General features: G+C 42.9%; 1 protein-coding gene across 4 annotated transcripts in view; it reads left to right on the top strand.

The window, feature by feature from the left end:
• The window catches only part of LOC147631237 (uncharacterized), a 59,498-nt gene extending 42,445 nt beyond the window's left edge, over window positions 1-17,053 (top strand). For 2 of the 4 annotated variants that reach the window (XM_086809569.1, XM_086809573.1), the window contains exons 6-8: window positions 15,666-16,322; window positions 16,477-16,545; window positions 16,665-17,053. In XM_086809569.1, coding sequence (XP_086665695.1) covers window positions 15,666-15,989 — 324 coding nt within the window. In that variant the 3' untranslated portion in view covers window positions 15,990-16,322; window positions 16,477-16,545; window positions 16,665-17,053. Of the gene's footprint in view, window positions 1-15,665; window positions 16,323-16,472; window positions 16,546-16,639 lie in introns of all 4 variants that reach the window. The other 2 variants (XM_086809572.1, XM_086809570.1) reach the window with 2 other exon arrangements.
• The last annotated feature ends 4,398 nt before the right edge of the window (window positions 17,054-21,451 follow it).

Consider the following 21,451-nt stretch of genomic DNA (forward strand, 5'->3'; position numbering starts at 1 on the left):
TTCATCTTCTTAGATGATATTCTTATCTTCTTAGGGACTGCAGAGCAGCATGAGCGAGATGTGGCATAGGTTTTGCAAATCTTGTAGGCCAATGAGTTGTTTATCAATGCCAAGAAGAGTGAGTTTGGAGTACAAGAAATCTATTACCTAGGATACATCATCAGTTCTTTAGGTATTAGCCTTGACCTTGAAAAGGTATAGGCCATTCTCAGTTGTGGGATGTTCCCACTACAGCCTAGGAAATCCGCTCATTTGTGGGTCTTTGTCAGGTCTACAATGCCCACATGGACAAGTTTTTTTGACCTTGTAGCACCTCTTACTGACTTGCACAAGGGCATGAAGACTCGTCATCATAAAGTGTCTGTCATGGGCAAGGCTCTAGAGGCATTCCAGGCAATGAAGAAAGTTGCCTTTGAGTCTCCAGTTTTGAAGTTGACATCATGGGATGATCCTTTTGAGGTGATTACCGATGCCAGTAACCTTGCCATTTGAGCTGTTTTACAGCAAGATGGTAGACCAGTGGCTTATTATAGCCGCAAGTTGAATAACGCCGAGAAGAATTATTCGGTGTATGACAAAGTGCTCTTGGGGGTGATGACCGCTCTTCAACATTGGAAGCACTTTCTTTACGGGAGGGACTTCGCAGTTAAGACAGATCACCATACACATAAATGGTTGCAAACCATGCCAGTGCCCAATGAAGTGACAGGCAATCCAGATGGAGTCAATTGTTCCAACAATTTGGGGGAATGATTGAATACGTCCCAGGCAAGAATAACCCCGTTGTCGATGCTCTTAGTCGCAAGGGCACTATTCAGACACTGTAGGAGTCCACTGTGCTTGAAATTCAAGGCAAATACTTAGATAGTATGAAGGCACAGCATCCGGATTCAGAAGAGTTCGGGACTCAATATCATTTGGTCCTCAGTTTAGAACTAGGCCATTACAATATACAGGATGGTTGGTTGTTTTTTAAGAACTGTCTTTGTGTACTCAAAGAAAAGCGTCAAGTCTTTCTCCACGATGCTCGTGATTCTGTATCAACAGTACCTTGGAGAAGTTAGAGAGGTCATTCTATTGGCCTAAGATGCGACGGGACGTCTATCAACATGCCCAATTACGCCAGATATGTCAAAAAGTGAAAGTTCCTCATACCAAATAGGCTGGGTAGCTTCAACCTTTGCCTATTCGTGAGGGACTCTTTCTCACGACATCAGTATGGACTTTGTACGCCCTCTTCCCGCCTCAGCTGGATCTAGAAACACAATGTATAACAATTGTTGATAGATTCAGTAAGTTTTGCATGTCCATTCCATGCAAGTAGACAGCCACAGCCGAGGACATAGCTCGCTTGTTCATTCGGTTTTGGTATCCCATTGGTGGTTTGCCACGGACTATCACATCAAATGGAGATCCAAAATTTACGTCACATTTTTGGAGAGCATTGTTTGACAATTTTGGGACTATATTGTAGTTGTCCTGCGCATTTCATTCTCAAACAGATGGCCAAACAGAAATTTACATCCAATTGGCCTTTGACGTTCTCAAATCATACTGCCATGATCAGTAGTCGAAATGGGAACAATATCTTCCTTTGGTTCAGGCAATCCTAACTGATAGTCACTCATCGAGTGGCCGGATGCCGTATATGAGGCAGCATTTGGTCGCCGATTCTCATCTCTTTTGATGAGACAGGTGTCACCATCTCTTGAGGCCAATAAAACCATCAAGACATTCTCAGAAATCATGGTGTCAGTTAAGGAGCGTCTTGCCAAGGCTCAGGAAGCATATACCCGGCAAGCCAACAAATCCAGGCGAGATGTCAACTTTAAGGAAGGGGATTTGGTATATCTCTGCATCATGAAACAACAGCTAAAGCAAGTGGGCAAGCGTTGTCCCAAACTATCATTCTGAAGTTTCGGCCCATTTCCAGTCATTCAAAAGTTAAGTGATGTCTCTTTAAAGTTAAAGTTGCCGGAAAGTTGGACTACACACAATGTCTTTCATGTTTCTTGGTTGAAGCCATATGTAGGTCCAGCATTGCAGGATATATCCGAAGAGCAACAACCAGATATGATAGACGAAGTTGAAGTCATAGAGCCAGAGCAAATTCTCCTCCACAGATGGAAGCAGGGATCCGATTGAAGAATACGATAATTCTACATGAAGTTTAAAGACCGCGGAACCCATGAAGCAGTTTGGTTGGATCAAGAGTTCTTTCAGGAGAACTCCCGTTGTTTGCGGACTACGTGGAAGCCTTGAACTTGCCGCCAAGTTAAGCAGGAGGGAATGTCACGTGCACCCTGCACTGGGGTACACAGTGACACATTGGCATGATCATTTGCGCAGCAGTTGTAGAGAAGTAGAACCTTTTTCTAGGATTATTTGTCGTACACCGTGAACCCATTGTGAGCCCTCAGTCCAGGGACAGTCAGGCACGAGCTACGTAGGTCAATCTCTGAGCTCTAGAGGTCAGCCAGTTGTCAGTCATCTTAACCCACTTGGAGAAAGCATCATTCAGGAGCATGTATGTGCATTAAATGCAGTTGTTAGTCATCTTAACCCACTTGGAGAAAGCATCATTCAGGAGCATGTATGTGCATTAGATGCATGTAAAGCATTGTAAGTGCATTCACATAGAAGGGGGCCAGCCCTAATGCCAGCCCCAAGGCAGCCCATACTTGGGCTAGGCCTTGCAAAAGCATCCAAGGGCTTTGCCAAGCAGTCGGCCAGCAGCCGACAGCTGTGCAACAGCCTGACCAGCATCTAATGGCCAGCCTACAGGAGATAGAGAACCGACCAGCATTAATGCTGTTTAACTGACATTTTTGCAGTCGTGAGGGTCTTTTGTGCAGTCGACTGGACATTTCTCAATTGTGGGACTGTTTGCATCAGCTGACAGCCTCTTAGGGGCAGCCGACTGCTGTTTGTGGAGGTATGAAAGGCATGGCCTCACTCCCACATTATTCATTCAGGTATTCAGTAGTGAACATTCAACAACTGCAGTTCAGCAGTCCTGCTCATCTCTAGGCAACAAGGAAGATACTCTTCTATCTCAGCCAGCATATGTTTAGTCATATAGTCATCTGGACTTGCATCAGTGGCCAAGGAGAGTCTTCAGCAGAGCCTTGGGATAGCTGGATCCTCAGCCGACGTACGGTCTTCCTTGTCCTTGCGTTGGGCATTCATATCACTTGTACTCAGCATTGTACAACATTTCTCCAAAGAATAATATAAGCAAATACTCCTGCTTGTAGGGGGGGGCCCTTCAATGGGTATTGGGACCCAATACTGTGTCGTCTTCTACATTCTCATTCTCTTCTCTCTCTCTCTACTCTCTAAAGTTGATGCTAAAGATTCTCACCACATAAAGGTATATAGAAGGCCCTGTTGTGTGTTATCACGATCAACCACAGTGCATGTAACACTTGCATTGTTGATGAGCGAGTTTGTCACCGTGTACTATAGTGCATGGGTACACGTGACATTCCCTCCTGCTTAGCTTGGCGGCAGGTTCATAGCTTTGAGATAGTCCGCCAATAATTGTGGATACACGAGGAAGAATTGTTTGCTTGTCTAGTGTAAGTCTCCTGAGCTTTGGTAAGACGCTCTTTGACGGACTCAATGATGGTTGAAAAAGTTTGTCGCCTTGTTGGCTTCCAAGGAAGGAGAGATCATCCTTGTAAGAAGGGATGAAAATCTTCGACCAAAGGCTACCTCGTACGAAGTTCTGCCAACACTGGATGAGTGAGTGACATTGAGAATCGCCTGCGAATGGGAGATGAAGCTCCCACTTAGACTACCGATCATGGCAGTACGCTTTAAGCATATCAAAAGCCAATTGATTGTGAATCTCGGTTTGGCCATTGGTCTGGGGATGGAATGCATTGGACAATTGCATTGGTACCGAAGTTGTCGAACAGAGCTCGCAAGAAGTGAGATGTAAACTTTGGGTTCCGATCTAAAGTAATGGTCCGTGGCAAATCACAAATTGGATACCAATGTCGGAGAAAAAGCCGGGCTATATCTTCTGCTGTGGCCATCTGCTTGCATGGTATAAGTATACAAAACTTACTAAATCTATCAAATATCGTTATACATTGAGTATTCCGAGATCTAGTAGATGTGGGAAGGGGTCCAACAAAATCCATTGAAATGTCGTGAAACAGACCCTCAGGAACGGGCAATGGCTGAAGCAACCCTGCCTGTTTGTTAGGAGGTACTTTCACTTTTTGACAAATAGAACGTTGAGAAACATAGTTGTACACATCCCTGTACATCTTCAGCCAATAAAATGATCTTTCTAACTTCTCCAAGGTATTGTTGATCCCGCGATGACCACGAACAAGGGAATCATGGACATCATGGAGGAGTGCCGGTCGTTTCTCCTTGAGAACACATACTCGACCCTTGTAAAAGAGCCAACTGTCCTGAATGGTGTAATGACCTGGTTCTGAGTAAAGGGCCATATTGTAAGGAGTTCCAAAATGGATAATCTATGTACTGTGTCTTCATACTGTCTAAATCCTTTCCTTGTATCTCCAACACAATGGGCTCCTGTACTATTTGAACCATAGTAGCAGGGGAATCCCGTTTCCCCCCATGGGGAACGATGGAACACGTTCTTGTCACCAGCCTGGACATTTCCCAGTTTGAAAGAGGTCTGGTGGACTCCAGGATGTTTAAATATTTGGAAAGCACAAGCTTTGGGAATGGGGGATTATCCTAGAATACAAAGGACCACACTCCTAAAATTTAGGAGAGTTGCTATTTTTGGCATGACTCCGATGGAAATTCTGTTCGCATCATTACATCTGGAATTGAGCAGATACCAAGAGTTGGCAAAGTGCCTATGACAGAATGTCTACCAGTTGGGATATTTTTAGAGATAAAGTTTATGGAAGGACCCATCTCTTAGATTGGGACACGTGGCAAGGAGGTGGACCAAAGTGAGACAAGTGGCCTGACACTTGTTAGAAAGTGGATCAAAGTGAGACAAGTGGCCTCACACTTGTCGCTTCAGCTATTGTGTGGCTCTCCACTTGTCATTGTAGCCTTCTCTTGCCATTTTAGCTCATGGGAGGCCCAAATCTATAAATTGGAGCCCTCTCTCTTCATTAATAGAGGCTCTCTTGCTGCACACTAGCCTCTACCACCGTTAACAGGCTGCCCTAATGATGGCTACTCTCTCTCTCTCTCTCTTGAAGGCTGCCCATGAAGAATACCGGCTGTTGGGGACTGTTTTGGAGGCTTCCATCGCGAAGAAATAGTGAAGCTCTATTGCATGAAGACCCGTGGTTTTTGGGGAAGAATTAGTACCCACACGGAGGTATATGGATTATATTGTTGGCTTGGCATTTCTACAGCCTATGTTCTGGCTTGGTTGCCTCGTGTTGGGCTGTGTTATGGCATTTGTATATGGATAATCCGGCATCTCCCATGGGGAGAGTAAGGCCCTCAAAGCTTGTACATGATATTATTCTCCTTGGGTAATAAAATACTCCAAGGGGGGGGTCGGCCCATTCCGGCCTCTATGCGGTGTCACGTGTGCAAGCTCCATTTTCAGCATTTGTGGATGTTTTGTCCAGCTTTTATGTTTTATGCAAAAAGATGATGGATATGTGTTAAGGCTGTGGCCATGTTTAAGTGTTTTAATATGCATTGATGGTATCAACAAGTGTGTAAAAGGCCCTAGTCCCCCGGGCACCTGCGCGCGAGTTACAGTTTCCCCTTGGCCAACAAGAAGGGAATGAAGGAAACGGTGCTCCAGGTGGTGGAACGGCCGTGGAACACCAGGGAACGCCGGGTGGAACGTTAGGCTGCCGTTCCCCCACGTGGGAATGATGACATGGATTTTTTAAAAAAAATATTGCCCGTATTGCTTCGCCCGTCGCTTTTCCAAAGTTCGCCCGTGCTTGTAGCCCGCCCGTACTGTTGTCGCCGACTTGCGTACTGCTGTCGCCTGCCTGCTAGGGCCTGTATTGCTGTCGCCTGCTTGCCCAGTGTCCGTAGTATGTACTGCTGTGTACCAGCCTCCAAGCAATACGTCTAGCCGACCTGCACAGTGCAGCCTGCTGCAGTTGCAGCCAGTCGTGACTCCTGAGTCGCACCCCAGCCCCCAGCCCTTGCAAGTTGCCGTGTACAGCGTACACTGGTGACTGTACACTACAGTCTACAATAGTAGTACATACTACACTCAGGCTTCAGCATCGTGCCTCGTACCAGCCTGCAAGCAGCAACAGTGCACACTGCAACTTGCCTGGGCCCTGGGCAACAGTGTGATCAAGACTCAAGTTTACATCTTTACAAGGCAAGGTAGCAAGCTTTTCTCTTTCTTCTCTCTCTCTTTCTTTGTTTGAAGTTTGAACCTTTTGGTCTTTTAAAAATTACCTATGTCACTGTTCAAACTTCACAATCTGGATTGCACAGTCTCTCCCCATTAAACAATAGACAGAAAAAGACCTTTGAAAGTCTATTCAACTTTTTGCCTGAATTTGCAGAAATCATGGCTTACTCGGGTTCAAAGCGATCAGCTTCGAATGCTACTTGGTGGGATGAAGTTGAAAGGCTAGAAAGGTATTCATCAAGGGAGGTGCAACACGATGGAAATGCAAGCAAGGTAACAAAGAGAAGTCAGTGGAGCAAACTGTGTGAGAGCACATCTATGCCATGTAAACAATGAAAAAGCACAAGTGAACAAATGCCCAGGGACAACACTTGAAATGCGTAGAGAGCTTTTGGTAAAGTACCCAAGTGAAGAGGAGAAAGCATGTGCACAAAAGAAACCGGCAATTGATGCATCTTACTTCAGTAGACATGGGAAAGATGTACACTTGGGAGATGGACAGCAGTATGGAGGACTTGGGAGCTTTGCATTTTCCCAAGATTCGCAGCCTATGGGTGCAAGCTCCGGCAAGCAGCAAACCTTGGGAGCAGCTTGGGATCCCCGCAAGAAAGAGAGGGTAGATGCAGCTGTTGCAAGGTTCTTTTATCATGATCATGTAGCATTCAATGTTGCCAGGTCTCCATATTTCATTGAAATGGTCCAGGAGATTGCACGGTATGGCCCAACATACAAGCCTCCTTCGTATGAGACACTACGCACCACCTTGTTGCAAAAGGAGAAAGCTGCAATTGAATGTGCTTTAGAGTCTGTGCATGAAAGTTGGGCAAAGAATGGTGTGTCACTTATTGCAGATGGCTGGAGTGACTTGAAAAAGGTCCATTCATGGCATGGTTGCTTATTCTCGAGGAAGAATGCAATTCATTTCCTCACATGATACTTCTGGGACTGGAAAAATTGCAGATCAGCTTGTGGAAGAGTGGGCCGAAGGTATTGAGAAGGTTGGACTAGAGAATGTTATTCAGTTCTTAGCTGCTGGTGAGGCAACAAATAGAGAGCTGATCTTAAGCTTGAAGATAGGTACCGCATATCACATTTAGTCCATGCTTTGCTCATTGTTTGAGCAACTTATTGAAGGATGTTGGTAGCTTGCCATGGGTTGATTCACACATTCAAAAAGGCAAGGAGATAATAAGCTTCATTCAAAACCATCAGTTTATTTTGAATGAATATCGCAAGAGATCGCCCAAAAAGGATCTCTTGAAGTACTGAGAGACACGCTTTGGTTACAACTTTCTCATGATAAAAAGGTTATCCAAAGTGCACTTGCCTTTGAAGCAGTTGGTTATACGCAATGAGTGGATGGGATGGGCTCTTTCTCGGTCAAGAGCCGGCATAGAGGTTGCAAGAACCATACACAGAGACTTCACATTTTGGGATGAAGTCAACACTATCAATGCTATGATGAAGTCGGTTATGCGCTTGATGCGGATTGCAGATTGACGGGAGCCATGCATTGGCAAGGTTTATGAGGGGGCTGACCGAATGATCGAGAAAATAGGGGAAATGGGCTTGTCTGATGAGAAATATGCAGAGGTTCGAGAATTATGTGAAGCATGATGGAATGGTTATCATTCTCCTATGCATGCTGCTGCGTATGTCTTGGATCTCGAGTTCCAAGGATGTGGATAAGAGGCCGGTGATGAGGTGATGGATGGTTGGGAGACAATGCTTTCTAGGTAGGTTCGTGATGCAGATAAACGAAGGTTGGTGAAAGACCAACTTGGATTTTATCACCAACAAGTTGGGAAGGTTTGGATCGGCTGATGCAGAGAGAGAGAGGTTTAAGATAGGGGCTGCTTTATGGTGGGAGGATTATGGGACTCGTACACCACAGCTTCAGTCATTGGCAGTAAGGATCTTATCTCAAGGTGCAAGCTCCTCTTCGATTGAGCAACTATGGAGTGTGTTCGGCCATGTTGCATCCAAGAAGAGGAACAAATTTGGAACAAAACAAGTCAATGACTTGATTGATTTTTGTAAGTGCTAATTTGCGCTTGCTTGGGGATATGGCTTCTCCCAAACCAGAGAAGTTTATATTGCTTGATGAGGAGTCCTCGGATGATGAGGAGACACATGGACTTGCAGATCGTGGTCAGGATGGGGTTGAAGATTTGGATTTTGTAGATGTTGGTCTTGATGATATGGCTTTCTTGGATGACATAGATATAGTCTCCTTGATGGCATCACTGGTAGTAGCCATGCATGACATCTCCTTACTATTTGCATGTCACCTTGAGGCTTGGACTCTGGGCTTGGGTTGTTTCTTTTATCTAGGCCGTGGGCCACATTTTGTGCTTTTTGTCACTTATGTCTTGTATGATGTCACATGTGGGCTAATTTATTTTGACTTATGAGATCTGTTCAGTGTTAGTATCTAGCCATGCAAATTGTGTGGTGCACTAGTTTGGTTATATAAATGAGCATTGTATGTTAATATTTATTGTCATTTCTAGGAATTATATAAGTCGTTCCCTGTTTTCGTTCCCCCTCATTCGCGTTCCCCCTTTCTCCCGTTCGTTCCCTTGGTGGTGCTTTCGTTCCGTTCCCGTTCCTGTTCCGTTGCTACTATGATTTGAATACTACCTTTGCGACTTAGAGCGTCGGCTACAGGGTTGTTCTTACCCTGTACATACTCAATCATTCCGCCAAACTGTTGGAACAACTGGCTTCACCGGTGGTGTCTATCACTCCACTGGGCACATGGCATAGTTTGTAACCACTTTAAGGCTTTGTGGTCTGTCTTCACAATAAATTCCCTTCCATAAAGAAAAGGTTTTCATTGTTTCAAGGCTATGATAACCCCTAGCAACTCTTTTTCATATACAGAATATATATATATATATATATATATATATATATATATATATATATATATATATATATATATATATATATATATATATATTTGTGCATCATTTAACTTTCTGTTGTAATACGCCACGGGTCTACCTTCTTGTTGCAAAACTGCTCCTATGGTGAGATTACTGGCATCGGTGATCACCTCAAAAAAGTCATCCCATGATGCAAGTTTAAGAATTGGTGCTTCGAAAGCCGCCTTTTGCAAAGCAAAGAAATCTCTAAAGCCTTACTTGTGATGACGGAAACTTTCTGTCTTCTAGTCTTCACTCCCTTGAGCAAATCTATCAATGGTGTTGCAAGGTTAGAAAACCGATCCATATGCGAGCTATATGCTTGGTACAAGCGCACGAAGGAACGTATCTCTTGGGCTGTCTTTGGAATGTCCCAATCGAGAATTGCCTTTATCTTTTCAGGATCAAGGCGAATGCCGTTGGAACCGATCACATAGCCCAGGTACTAGACTTCTTGAACTCCAAATATGCTCTTCTTTACATTAATGTAGAGTTCGTGCTGTTTTGTAGTGGCAGAGAAAATAAGAACGTCATCTAAAAAAATGATTGGACATATATCGACGAGTAGAGCGAAGACTCGTGACATCACCTTGTTGAATGTCGCCGGTGCATTGGTCAAACCAAAAGGCATGACCACATTCCTCGTTCTGTTTGAAAGGCAGTCTTTTGGGATATCGGCTTTGAAAATCTTAACTTGATGATAGTCACTTTTGAGGTTGATCTTGGTGAAGTACTGAGCACCGTTGAGCCTTTCAAGGATGTACTCTGTCTCGTGCATGGGGAACTTATTCTTGATTGTCAACTTGTTCAAGGCTCGGTAATCCACACAGAGACGTGTGGTCTTATCTTTCTTTTGCACAACAAGAATCAATGTATCAAATGGAGGGGATGAAGGCCTGATGAAAGAAGACCTCACCAACCGTGCTAGTTGCATCTTCAACTCAGCTTCCAATGCCTTTGAAAGACGATACGAAAACTTACTGGGTGGCTCAACTCTAGGTACCAACTCTATACAATGGTCTTCAAGACAAGAGGGTGGGGGTCTTGGTGGAAGATCATCTCTCAACACGATGTCCTGAAACTGTTGGGGAAGGCCGGTCATCTGGGGTTCTAATGGAGTCGCGGTGGATGTTGCTATTTGCCGTGGGCGGACATAGATCATCGCACACTCAACTCTGTATCTAATAGCTCTACTAGCTTGAAGTTGGGAAATAAGTGGAATACCTTGAATGCTCCGATCCTTGCGTATGATAATAGGCTTAGGCAAACCGTGAAGGTGTCTTGCCTCCAATCGGGAATGGGCACATACTGGCGGAACCACTGAATTCCAAGGATCACGTCGCACCCGAGAAGGGGCGAGACAATGAAGTCCCTCTAAAACTGGGCCTTCTAAACTGTGAAGGCAAACTGTTGAGCTTTTTGGGAAATATGAGTACAGGCCGGGAGTGAACCTGTCCACGTCGAAATGATACGGCGCAAGGGCACATTTCATCTTGGTCGCCAACTGCGGAGAGATGGCATCTTCTAAATTACCCATGTCAAAGAGGACAACAAACTGTTGCCGCTTCGCTGTGCCGTAAGCACTGATAAGACCTTTCTGACGCTCCTTAGCTCCACCTTCCTGTTTATCATTGAATATCACTGTCGGTACTGCATTCAAAGCAGGCAAATGCTGAATAGCATTGGTGGTTGAGGGCGGGGGTTGTACAGCTGTGGCAGTAGCCATTGTAGAGGTTGGTTGTTTGCTTTTTTCCGCTTGCCATTTGGTACAATCCTTCTTGGCATGTCCCGTCTGGTGGCAAAAAAAACAACGGTTCTTTTTGAAGTACCGTTCCTTCTCATATGGCTGTAAGAATCCTCCAGTAAGGCCCTCCTTGATCTTTTCTTCAAGGGTCTTCTTAGGTCCATCTTGTCGCTCCTTCCCACTAAAAGAGCCATTACGGCCCTTCTTCTTTTGATCTTTGTTGTTGGGAGCCCCCTTACCTGCTTGCTGGTTAGACACCTGGTTCTGCTAGGTGGTCTACGTCTGCTGCTGAGGTTTGGGGGTGATTGGAGCGGTCTTGGGCTTGCCTCCATTGAGCATCATCTCATGATTCTGTGCAAGAGTCAAAGCCCGGTCATTTGTCTGAGATTTAAAATTGAATGTTTGGATCTAATCCCCGAATGAACTGCTTGAGCTTCTTCTCCTTGGACTTTCCCAACTGTTGAGCTAATGTGATCACTTTGTTGGAGTAGGTGAGCATAGGGGAACCGTTTGGGGTGAGTTTGTAGACCTCATCTTCAAGATTTGTCTTGTACTATGGAGGTAGAATCTTGGTCTTCAAATCGGACACAAAGGTGTCCCAATCATAGTCCAGTAAGCCAGCGTAGGAATGTGAGTGCAAACGGGACCAATGTTGCCACCAAGTAATTGCATCACCCGTGAGGTCTGGAGCCGCTAGATGGACTTTGTCTTGGGTTTCCGTGATCTTGGAAAGGGGAAAGTGGCCAACAAACTGGTGAATAAACTGAGTCACAACCGAATGGTTGCAGTTGCCGTCATACTTGGTGAAGTTCGGTGAGGCAAGCATGACTATTGTCGAGGCTATGGCAGGGGCTGTGGAGGATTAAGAAGGGTGGAAAGAAGTTACCAGAGTCCAGAGTGTCTGTTAGAATTGGTCCCTCAAGTTGTCTTGGCCTGTCGCTCGTGGTGCACCTTGACTTCGAGCTCCGCCCGCAATCGCTCCTCTGTGGCCTTGTGTTTGGCTTTCTCTGCCAACTGTTTGGCTAGTCTTGCTTCACGGTCTCACTCTTCTTGTTCAGTCATCCATCGACACCATTGTTCCATTGATGAACTTTGTTCTTTAGGTGTCTCCTGCTAGGCCAAGGTTTCTTGCAATTTTGCCAATTCTTTTTCCATTTGAACTCTTTCGAGTTGAATCTAGAGTTGCCTTATCTGCTTCTTTAGCTTTTGGTTGTCTCTGTCTTCTTTTTGCGGAAGCATTTCTTCGAATGGTTTTCTTCTTTAGTGATGTCTTCGGAGCTTGATGCCATTGAGGATGGGCGAGTGGTTTTTCCCGATCTTAGCTTTACCATCCACAGGATGCCCTCACCCTAGGTTACCTAGTTGAATCACATCCCAAGCTCTGATACCAATGTAGCATTCGCCGAGCTAGGACCGTGTGAAACAATGAAGCCTTTCTTGAAACCTGAGTTTAGTGAGTCTTTAGCAATCCTTTAAAATAGCAGACATGAATCTGAAAGAGATGTAGTAGAGATGACACCAGATGGGGTCCCGAATTACCCACTGAAGGCTCCCCTCCCTGCAAAAAGGAGTATTTGCTTTATTTCTTCTTTTGGAGAACTGTAAATAAGCTGAACTGTGTCCACAAGACTAAGCGGATAAACTAATCGACTGATCGTCAAACGCAAGGACAAAGTGACCAAATGCTGTGCAGAACTGTGCATCAGCTTTAGGCAACTGTGAAGCTATCGTGGAGAGAAATACACCAGCCCGAGACTGAGGGTAGGTGTGCTGAATACTCTTGAAGAGACTGAGCTTCTTTGCCTTGGGCTGAGAGCACAAGTACGGCTGTAGGTATGCACAGGCAAGAGCCTAGGCATACATGCTTGATTTCTGATGTTGATCTCTGATTTGTGACTGATGGTTTTTGGACTGAGCTGGACTTGCCCTTTTATATGTTTGAGGAAGCTTAGTCGGCTGCCCCTACAGCCTGTCGGCGAGCAATAAATGCCCACGACTAGCACATAGTGCTGTCGGCTGCCTGGGCTAGTCGGCTGGCTGGTTAACTGGTCGGGTGGCTACCACACCTGGCCGACTGGTGCCCAAGCCTATAATGACTTGGTGGACTGCATGTACAGGCCATTAGGTCTGCCGCCTGGCCTTACAGGGTGGCTAGGGGTACTAAGTACCCCTTGAAAGGCATTGCCCAAGTTAGGGCTGCCTTGGGGTTGGCCTTAGGGCTGGCCCCCTTCTACATGAAATGCAACTACATGCTTCTAATGCATCTACTGCTATGGCTGATAGCTACATGCATCTGAATGATAAACACTTGCTGAATTCTCCACAGTGGGTTAAGAGGACTGACCTGACACTCTTAAGGCTTGGAGACTGACCTACATAGCTCGTGCCTTGACATGTCTGGATTGGGCTTACAAAGGGGTCATGGCATACGACAAAATTATCCTAAAAGGTACTACTTGTGTACATGATTCTTGCACTGTTGATGAGCCAGTTTGTCACCGTGTACCACAGTGCATGGGTGCACGTGACATATTGGATATCAGAGATCACACATGGAGCTATGGATGATGAAATATCAGCATCATGGTGGAATGTGTAGAAGAGAGAGAGGGAGAGAGATACTCAAGTATGAGAGAGATTGCACAACTTGAATGGTACTCATAATGTTAGAATGAAGAACTCAAGCACATGCTTTTATAGGCATTGAGCCTTATCTTTTGACCCTAAATAAGAGGGTGTTCACACCACGAAGGACACTTGACTGGACTCCAGACTAACTTTGAAATACCCAACAAAGAGGACAAGAGTCACCACCATAGAAGACATCCATGTGGCCTACCTAACAAAGCTTACCAATGATCAAATCAACGAAGCTGATTCCTTCTTCGCTTCCTTCAAAGATGATACTGACAAGGCAGATCCATCAAACAAGCATGAGAAGCCGGCCCAAGACCCCAAAGACAAAGCCTTTACATGGGGCTGGCCAGCTGATCAGGAACCACCTCTTCTCCCATCTTCTTTGGCTCCTTCTTCCTGCGCCTTCCCAGCCCACCAATTTCTCACGTTCTGACTCCCATTATTTCCCATCTTATGACCCCCTCACCGTCTCCATCTCTCTCCTCTCAGCCTTCATCTTCCATCACCTCTCCCAAGCCCTTCCTGCATTCCTTCCATGACATGGCGATATCTTTAACAATTTGGGTGTGTATGATTTAGTCATGTATTTGTCTATTTTTGCAAGTTATTATTATTATTTTTTCTCAGGTGTCTCTATTAAGTCTTATTATTATTATTTTTAAAAAATTTTGTTTGTTTTTGGTGATTCTCTTCTTTCTTTTAAAATTATTCGTAAGTTCAGATTCATTTGGCCTTATGACGGTATATCTTTAACACTTTGTTGGGGGGTATGTTAATCGCTGTAGTTAAATTGCCTTGCCTCATCCTTTTTGTAAGGTGTTGCACTATATTTTTGTAAATAGAAGCTTATCTTTTATAAGATGGCACTGGAATATAGAAAGCAAGCTTACTTTGAGCTTAATGAATAAACGCTAGGAAGTCCAAGATTTCATGTATACAACTTTTGGAAGCTAGACTAGTTGCCAAGCACTATTTTTAGTCTTGGCCGGCAAATATGAACATAGCTTCATGTATATAAGCAATTTTGGCATTAAGCAATAGAACAAGTCAATCCTCATTGCAATTCTTGGCGTGTGAGCTCTCTGCATGTTCTTTGCTCTCACTCTCTTGCATGCCTTGGATTGATTCAAGCATTGCTTGATGGATGCATTCTTGATTAGGTTTGGCTTGGGCTCCCTTCTTACCTCATCCACCTCTTGCATGCCTTGGATTGATTCAAGCATTGCTTGATGGATGCATTCTTGATTAGGTTTGGCTTGGGCTCCCTTCTTACCTCATCCACCTCTAGCTTGAATAGAGCTAGGTGAAGGTGATCTCCTCTTGCTTCCATCAAGGCAAGGGAAGCTCTAGAGCCCCACCCTACTAGTGATGGAGCTTTCCGGTGTGACAACGAAGAGATGTCGCGGACTTGGAGCTATCGCACCTGCACAAGGAAGTTGCATCGAGCAGATCTTTGGCAAAGTCCCCACCGGCCATGTATCGGCAAGGTAAGACACTTGACTGAACACTCGTAAAGGCATTTTCAATAGATTGATGAGCAAAGCTAAGCGTACCTACATGACAAAGTATGCAACCAACGTGAGAGCAAAGAGAATACAAGTAAGTGAGATACGTTGCTTCATCAGACAGTCGCTCTGGTTTCATACACACTGAAAGGCTTCTGGTGGCGCCTTGCGCGTCTCAATTCACTATATACTCAACCTTAGCCTTTTGATCTCCACATCTATACATGGGCTTCAATGTCTTTCTTTATTTTCTATTCTGAGTGAGCAAATGAAAAATTTGTGCCTGACAGTGGTTATAGCCTCTGTGATTTGATTGCATTTCATTCCTCTAATCAGGATATCGTAATGAGATTAGGCTGAACTTGGTGCTGCAAATATCAGCAAACTCTAGTACTTGTATTGCAAATTAGATTTTTACTTTGAAAATTTGTTCTGAGAAAGCGCATTTGATGTTACTAAGCAACCCTAATTCAGTCACCTTTTGAATGGATTTGAGCTCACAGGTCAGGTTAGCAACAGTGGAAACAGAACTTGCTGATAGTAGACAGGCTTCAGATCAGTTAGAACAAGCTGCATTGAAGAGGATGGCTGATCTAAATGAAGTTCTAGTCAATGCCACGGTGCTGTCTTCTGACAATGAAGCTTGCAACAACCGTTCTTCTATGCAGTCCAAGCTTCAGGAAAATACAGACAGAAGTGAGATGTTCAACGAGACAACTAGGGAGATGAGGCACGTTAAAAGGTCTTTAAATGGAGATGAATGCAAGTGCTTACAAGAACTGCCGGGGTATGCAATTAAACAGCCAAAATTGGAATTCTCGAGCTAAGAATTTTCTTTCCAGAAAGCAAGGCATGATAGAGCCAAAGAATATGAGTTTTGCAGAAGTTGAACTATGTTCTATCTTGAGCAAGCAAGCTAGTCTGTAGTGCAATAAGGTCCTTCACTACATACATTGCACAAGACATTCTTTGGCTCAGAAGCGTTTGATTTGCAAGCAGGCATGCCATGTTAGCTACGGCGTACTTTTGGCAATTGAGAGCTGGTATCTCAACAAAGACTTGAGGGTCCATCTCAACGATGGCATAAGTTTGGGAATTGTAATGGCACATTGGGCTCGGTGACTTCAGGAGGATGCTTTTTTGGATGCTCAAAATCCCAGGTTTGTAGCCTTGTTCCTAAGCTACTCGTTGAAAAAAAAAGCTGGTGTATAATACTAGGAGGATTCAAGAGCACAGCCACTTGCTTTTCAAGGGGAAGTTTATACAATTTGCATGAATTGATGGTTGTGTTTCTGCTTTTTCTGTTAAAGTCAGGGTTTGGTGGTACAGTTATGTTGAAAGCAGTGGGGCAAGATGTACTGTAAGATGGTTCACAATGCACATGTAAGTTAGAGAATTTATCTTAACACCTCAATACAAATTAGGTTTGCTAGGTTTTCAGCTACAAAACCCCTACTGTTGCTGTTGCTTTTAACAGATGGTTGGATCAATCATATGGGCAGGTGATACAATATTGAGACCTTTACTGGAGGGGGAAAAGATGGTTGGGGCAGGTGACACAGTGTAAGGCCTTTGTAAAGTGGAGTCGATTATGGAGGATTTCGGGCTTGTTGCATCAGAGTGACAGAAATTCTGTTTCTGCCGGTTGCATGAATGTCTCAACATAGTAATGGTGGAGGTAAAGTAAACAATAGGGCTTCTATAATGTGATTTCCATATGAATTGAGAAGTCTATCAATGGCTATGATTATATGTTTGTTATTATGTTTCAAACACAGGAGCTGAAATCCAATACTGTGATTCCATCTTCATAGTATCATGGCATTCTCTAGCCTGGCACTGTATATTGCTTTATCGGGTTCTTTAATAATGTAACATATGATCTTTGTTATATCCATCTCATTGTGATTGCTTGTGTGTATTTCAACGAGGTGTTGGGATGTTAATCCTCCTGTATCCTTTTGCTATGATGTCTCTATTACAGATGACAAGGATAGAGAAATCAAGTATGAGACTAGTAAGAGTGGGAAACTTGTGTTATGCCATGAATAATGTTTGTCATGCTGTTTGCATATGTTGATGAAATATACCATAGCATGAGATGATAAGTAGTTTGGTTAGAATAAGATAAACTCCTCTCTTAAAACCCCACAGCATATTAGTATGTCAAATTACCCTTGATGTTGGTGAAAGCAGACACCTACGTGGCTAAATTGTACCATGATGAAAGTCTACCATATGCATGGATAGTATGGGATGGTGCATGAGAGAGAAGCTTTTAATGTTGTAGGAACAATCCCTAGAGATTGAAGCGATCTATTCGATGGGAAGTGAGATTTGAACACAGGACGTGTTGAATATCAACTCCATGGACTAAGCCCTTCTGTCACATTTGGGTAGCAGAAGGGCTAGCCTATTTTTGTTTATTTACCACCTCTGATGAGAGAAGCTTTTAACGTCGTAGGAACAATCCCAAGAGATTGAAACGATCTATCTGATGGGAAGTGAGATTTGAACACAGGATGTGTTGAATATCAACTCAATGGACTAATCACTTCTACCACATTTCGGTAGCAAAAGAATAGGTCATTGTCAATAAAAAATTCTCCGCTAAGCATGCAAAGTTTGCACCAGCTCCTAAATAGATTCTAGTGCTGTCTTGTGGGTAATTATCTCCACTTAAAACCTTCTTGGAGTGTCTTTGTAGAAAGTAGGACCATGTTTTTTGCTAAGAGTGTTTAAAGTTGGAACATTAGGTTTGAAATGGATGTCAGATGACTTGGTGTACCTTTGAAGCTTGTGCTTCGTTGCATGGTTATCTAACAAATCATGTAGGGCATCTCTTTAATTGACTAGTGGCTTGTGCATGTGGGGCACGTTTGGAAAGCTAGTCCACTATCTAAAAATGGCAAATATTTGGAAGGGTGGTATCCCCTTGTGGTGTGCTTGCCCGTGTCTCCACCTTCCATAAAAAGAAATGCAACTCATAAAAAAAAGAATACTAGATGACACACAATGAAATATGACTCCCTAGCTAGCCCTTGTTCATTCTTCTCGTGTCAATAAGGTGATATACCTTGTTAGGGACCAAAATAAACAAAGGGTAGACTATGACTCCCATTGCTAGCTCTATCCTTATTCGTTCTTCTTGTATCACTAAGGGCTCAAAATTGTTGGCATACAAAAGCAAAAAGCGGAGAGATGCTTTGCCACCTATTATTAGTATCTTGGACCAGAATATGCATCATCAAAGCAATAACGCAATAGCCATGAGAGAGGACATTTGGTAGATCTTTATGTATAAAACATCACACATCAAGGATGAACCTATACCAAAATAAGTTTCTAAAAACTACGATACATGGGTTTATTCAAATGCCATGTTAACTTAAGATTGATATACCACATTCATTGAGGATCTGCATGAGCCAGTCCTGGTGTTATCACATAGGCTTCACATCAAAGTAGGGAGAGAGATGCTATCCACACATAAGGCTCCACATCAAAGCAACCAAAGTAGGGAGAGATGTGCTATCCACTCATGAGAACCAAAAGTTGAGCATGTAGAACATGTGATATGCACAAGGTTGAGACTGAGGAGCATGCCTTACGTCTTTCTTCTATAGCATTTGACAATGATGAGTCCAAGAGTCATGTGATGGTGGAGAGACACAAGTGTGGTACCATATTAGGGCACACATAGAGAGATTGTAATCACATGGGGGTTTTTTCTTGATGTCGAATTGCATAGAGACTCAAGACACCTTGCGAGAAAGACATCAATCGCATCAAAGATCCAAAGCTCAACAAAAGAAACCACCCTCCATGCAATGCCACATGCCACAAACACTCCTTTTTGGAAACTAAGGACCAATTTTCTATCTTAAGTTTGGGATCCTTTTCATGTCCATCATGAGGTAAGGTCTTGAGACGGTTCTGTAACCCTATAAAGCTTTCAGTATAATTTAGCATCAATAACTATTCTAAAAGCATCATTAACGCTAGTCTTGTAAAGAAAATAATACTTTTGTGACTTTTAGAGACTTTACTATATTACAAATTCATTTCTCTTTTAGTATTTTGTTTTAAAGAAATTAATATTAGGGAAATACCATCGACACAAGATATTAATTGGAAAAATATCAAGTGCCAAAAAATCTAAAAACATTGTCTTCCATGGTCATCATTTGAACACTTTTTACAAAAGGTTTTTTTTTTAAATTTTCTTTGGAAAGACTCTTAATTAAAATTTAACCACACTACAAATGGGATACAAAATTTATTCTATGTATAGTTAGGCCATTGGCATGTACTTTCTATCACCTAAAGACAAACTAAAGACACTTTCTCATACACATCTCCTTAGAATCTCCTTAAAGACACTTTTTTATGCTTTTCTCCTTAAACACACACTTCTTTTATAGACAAAGTACATGGAGAATTCTCTAATAATTGGGGTAAAGAACTGAACAAGGTAGTTGCTAATGGCGAGAAACAAATAATAGCCAAATCTAAACAAAAGATAGAGCCTCGACTTCTCAAGTTTGAAAGATAAAGCCTTAGCTAAAGCTGAAAAGGAAGCCAAGAGGATCATGGCTCAAAAAGAAGAAGAAAATGATGAAGGACTAGTTCTTGATCATTTCAAGTCATATACTATTAACGAGACAATTATGATCCATCTTAGAGCACAATGCTCTAAAGAGGAACAAGAAGGTGCATCTTATGATAGGCCTGTTGAGGTCAAGGAAATCAATATAGCAAAACTTGGTGAGGATCCTAAACTAGTTTGCATAACCGTAGATGAAAAAGAGTTTGTTGATCTTCTGAAGAAATTCAAGATTGCTTTGCTTGAAAATATACAGATATAAAGAGAATGCCTTCAGAAGTGGTGTAATATAACATCCCTATCATGGAGGGGTCTCGATCCACCCTGCAAAGACCTTACCAAATTAACCCTAAGTTCTTTTAGCAATGTAAGAAATTGATAAACGCATTGTTGTGAGATTCATTTATGAGAGGGCGTACTGATCGGGTCTCTCCCATTGTCATTATACCCAAATGGAATGGAAAATTGCGAGTACGTGTCAATGAATTTTAATGTTACAATATGCAAAGATGATTATCCTTTGCCTACAAAGAGCATGTCTTAGAGAGAGTGGTCATAGAGAGGAAGTCTATAGCTTCTTGGATGATTTCTTGTGATAAAATCAAGTAAGTGTCCATTGCCCCGGAATAACAACACAAGGTGACATTTACCACAATGTATTCTTAGACGGTTTCTTGGGATATAATAACGTGAGTGTCCATTTCCCTAAAAAATAGCACAAGACCACATTTACCACAATGGGTGTAACATTTACCTATAGGGTCATGCCCTTCAGACTTACAAATGCCCTATCTACCACCGTTTAATGGTTGATGTACACGGCATTCAAGGACTACTTGCAAAAGTGCTTAGAAGTCTTCATAGATGACTTGTGTGCTTACTCTAGATGGAAAGAGCATATCACTTGCGTAAGAAAGATGTTTATAAGGTGTCAATTATAATAGATATCCTTAAATCCATTGAAATGCCAACTTTGGGTAAAGCATGGGGACACATCGTGTACAAGAATGGCATTTCCATGGATGATAACAAAGTCAAACTTATCTTGGAATTACCACCCCTAACAAAATACAAAGGAGTTTTATAGCCACCTTGGGTATTATCAAAGGTCCATTATATTCTATGCCAAAATTGCAAGGCCATTATATCGATTATTAATAGTCTTTGAATGTACATAAAAAATGTCAAAAAGCATATGATAGATACTTAGTGCACCTATCTTGAGACCACTCGATTTGGAATTTATCTTCCATGTACACATTGATGCTTCAATTTTTCAATTAGATGTGGTTTTGGCGTAACCACGGGAATAAAAATTGGACAACCCTATTTGTTCTGCCATTAGACAATTCAATGATGCTTGTTTAAGTTAAAAGCTTACCTTAGCATTACCAAATCATGTGTCACTTGGTCTTGTCTTTGAACCACAATACAACTCCATGATGGTGCATTAGCTTGCTTGTCGCATCGTCACTTCATTGTCACAAAAACGAAAAAAATGACTTATATACAAGTTACTAGTGTTCATACTAGGTTGGTCAAAACTTAAGAATGGTCTAGCCACTATTACTAGCCTTAAGCAAGTAGACTTTTCCTATTTTACATTAAACTCATGGTAAGGCTTCTTTATATATTCTAGCACTATCTTACACAACGTAGGTGTCTACTCGAGTGATAATATGG

The sequence above is a fragment of the Cibotium barometz genome, chromosome 15 (assembly GCF_041138505.1).
Source record: "Cibotium barometz isolate CiBa-2024 chromosome 15, ASM4113850v1, whole genome shotgun sequence".
Lineage (NCBI taxonomy): Eukaryota > Viridiplantae > Streptophyta > Polypodiopsida > Cyatheales > Cibotiaceae > Cibotium > Cibotium barometz.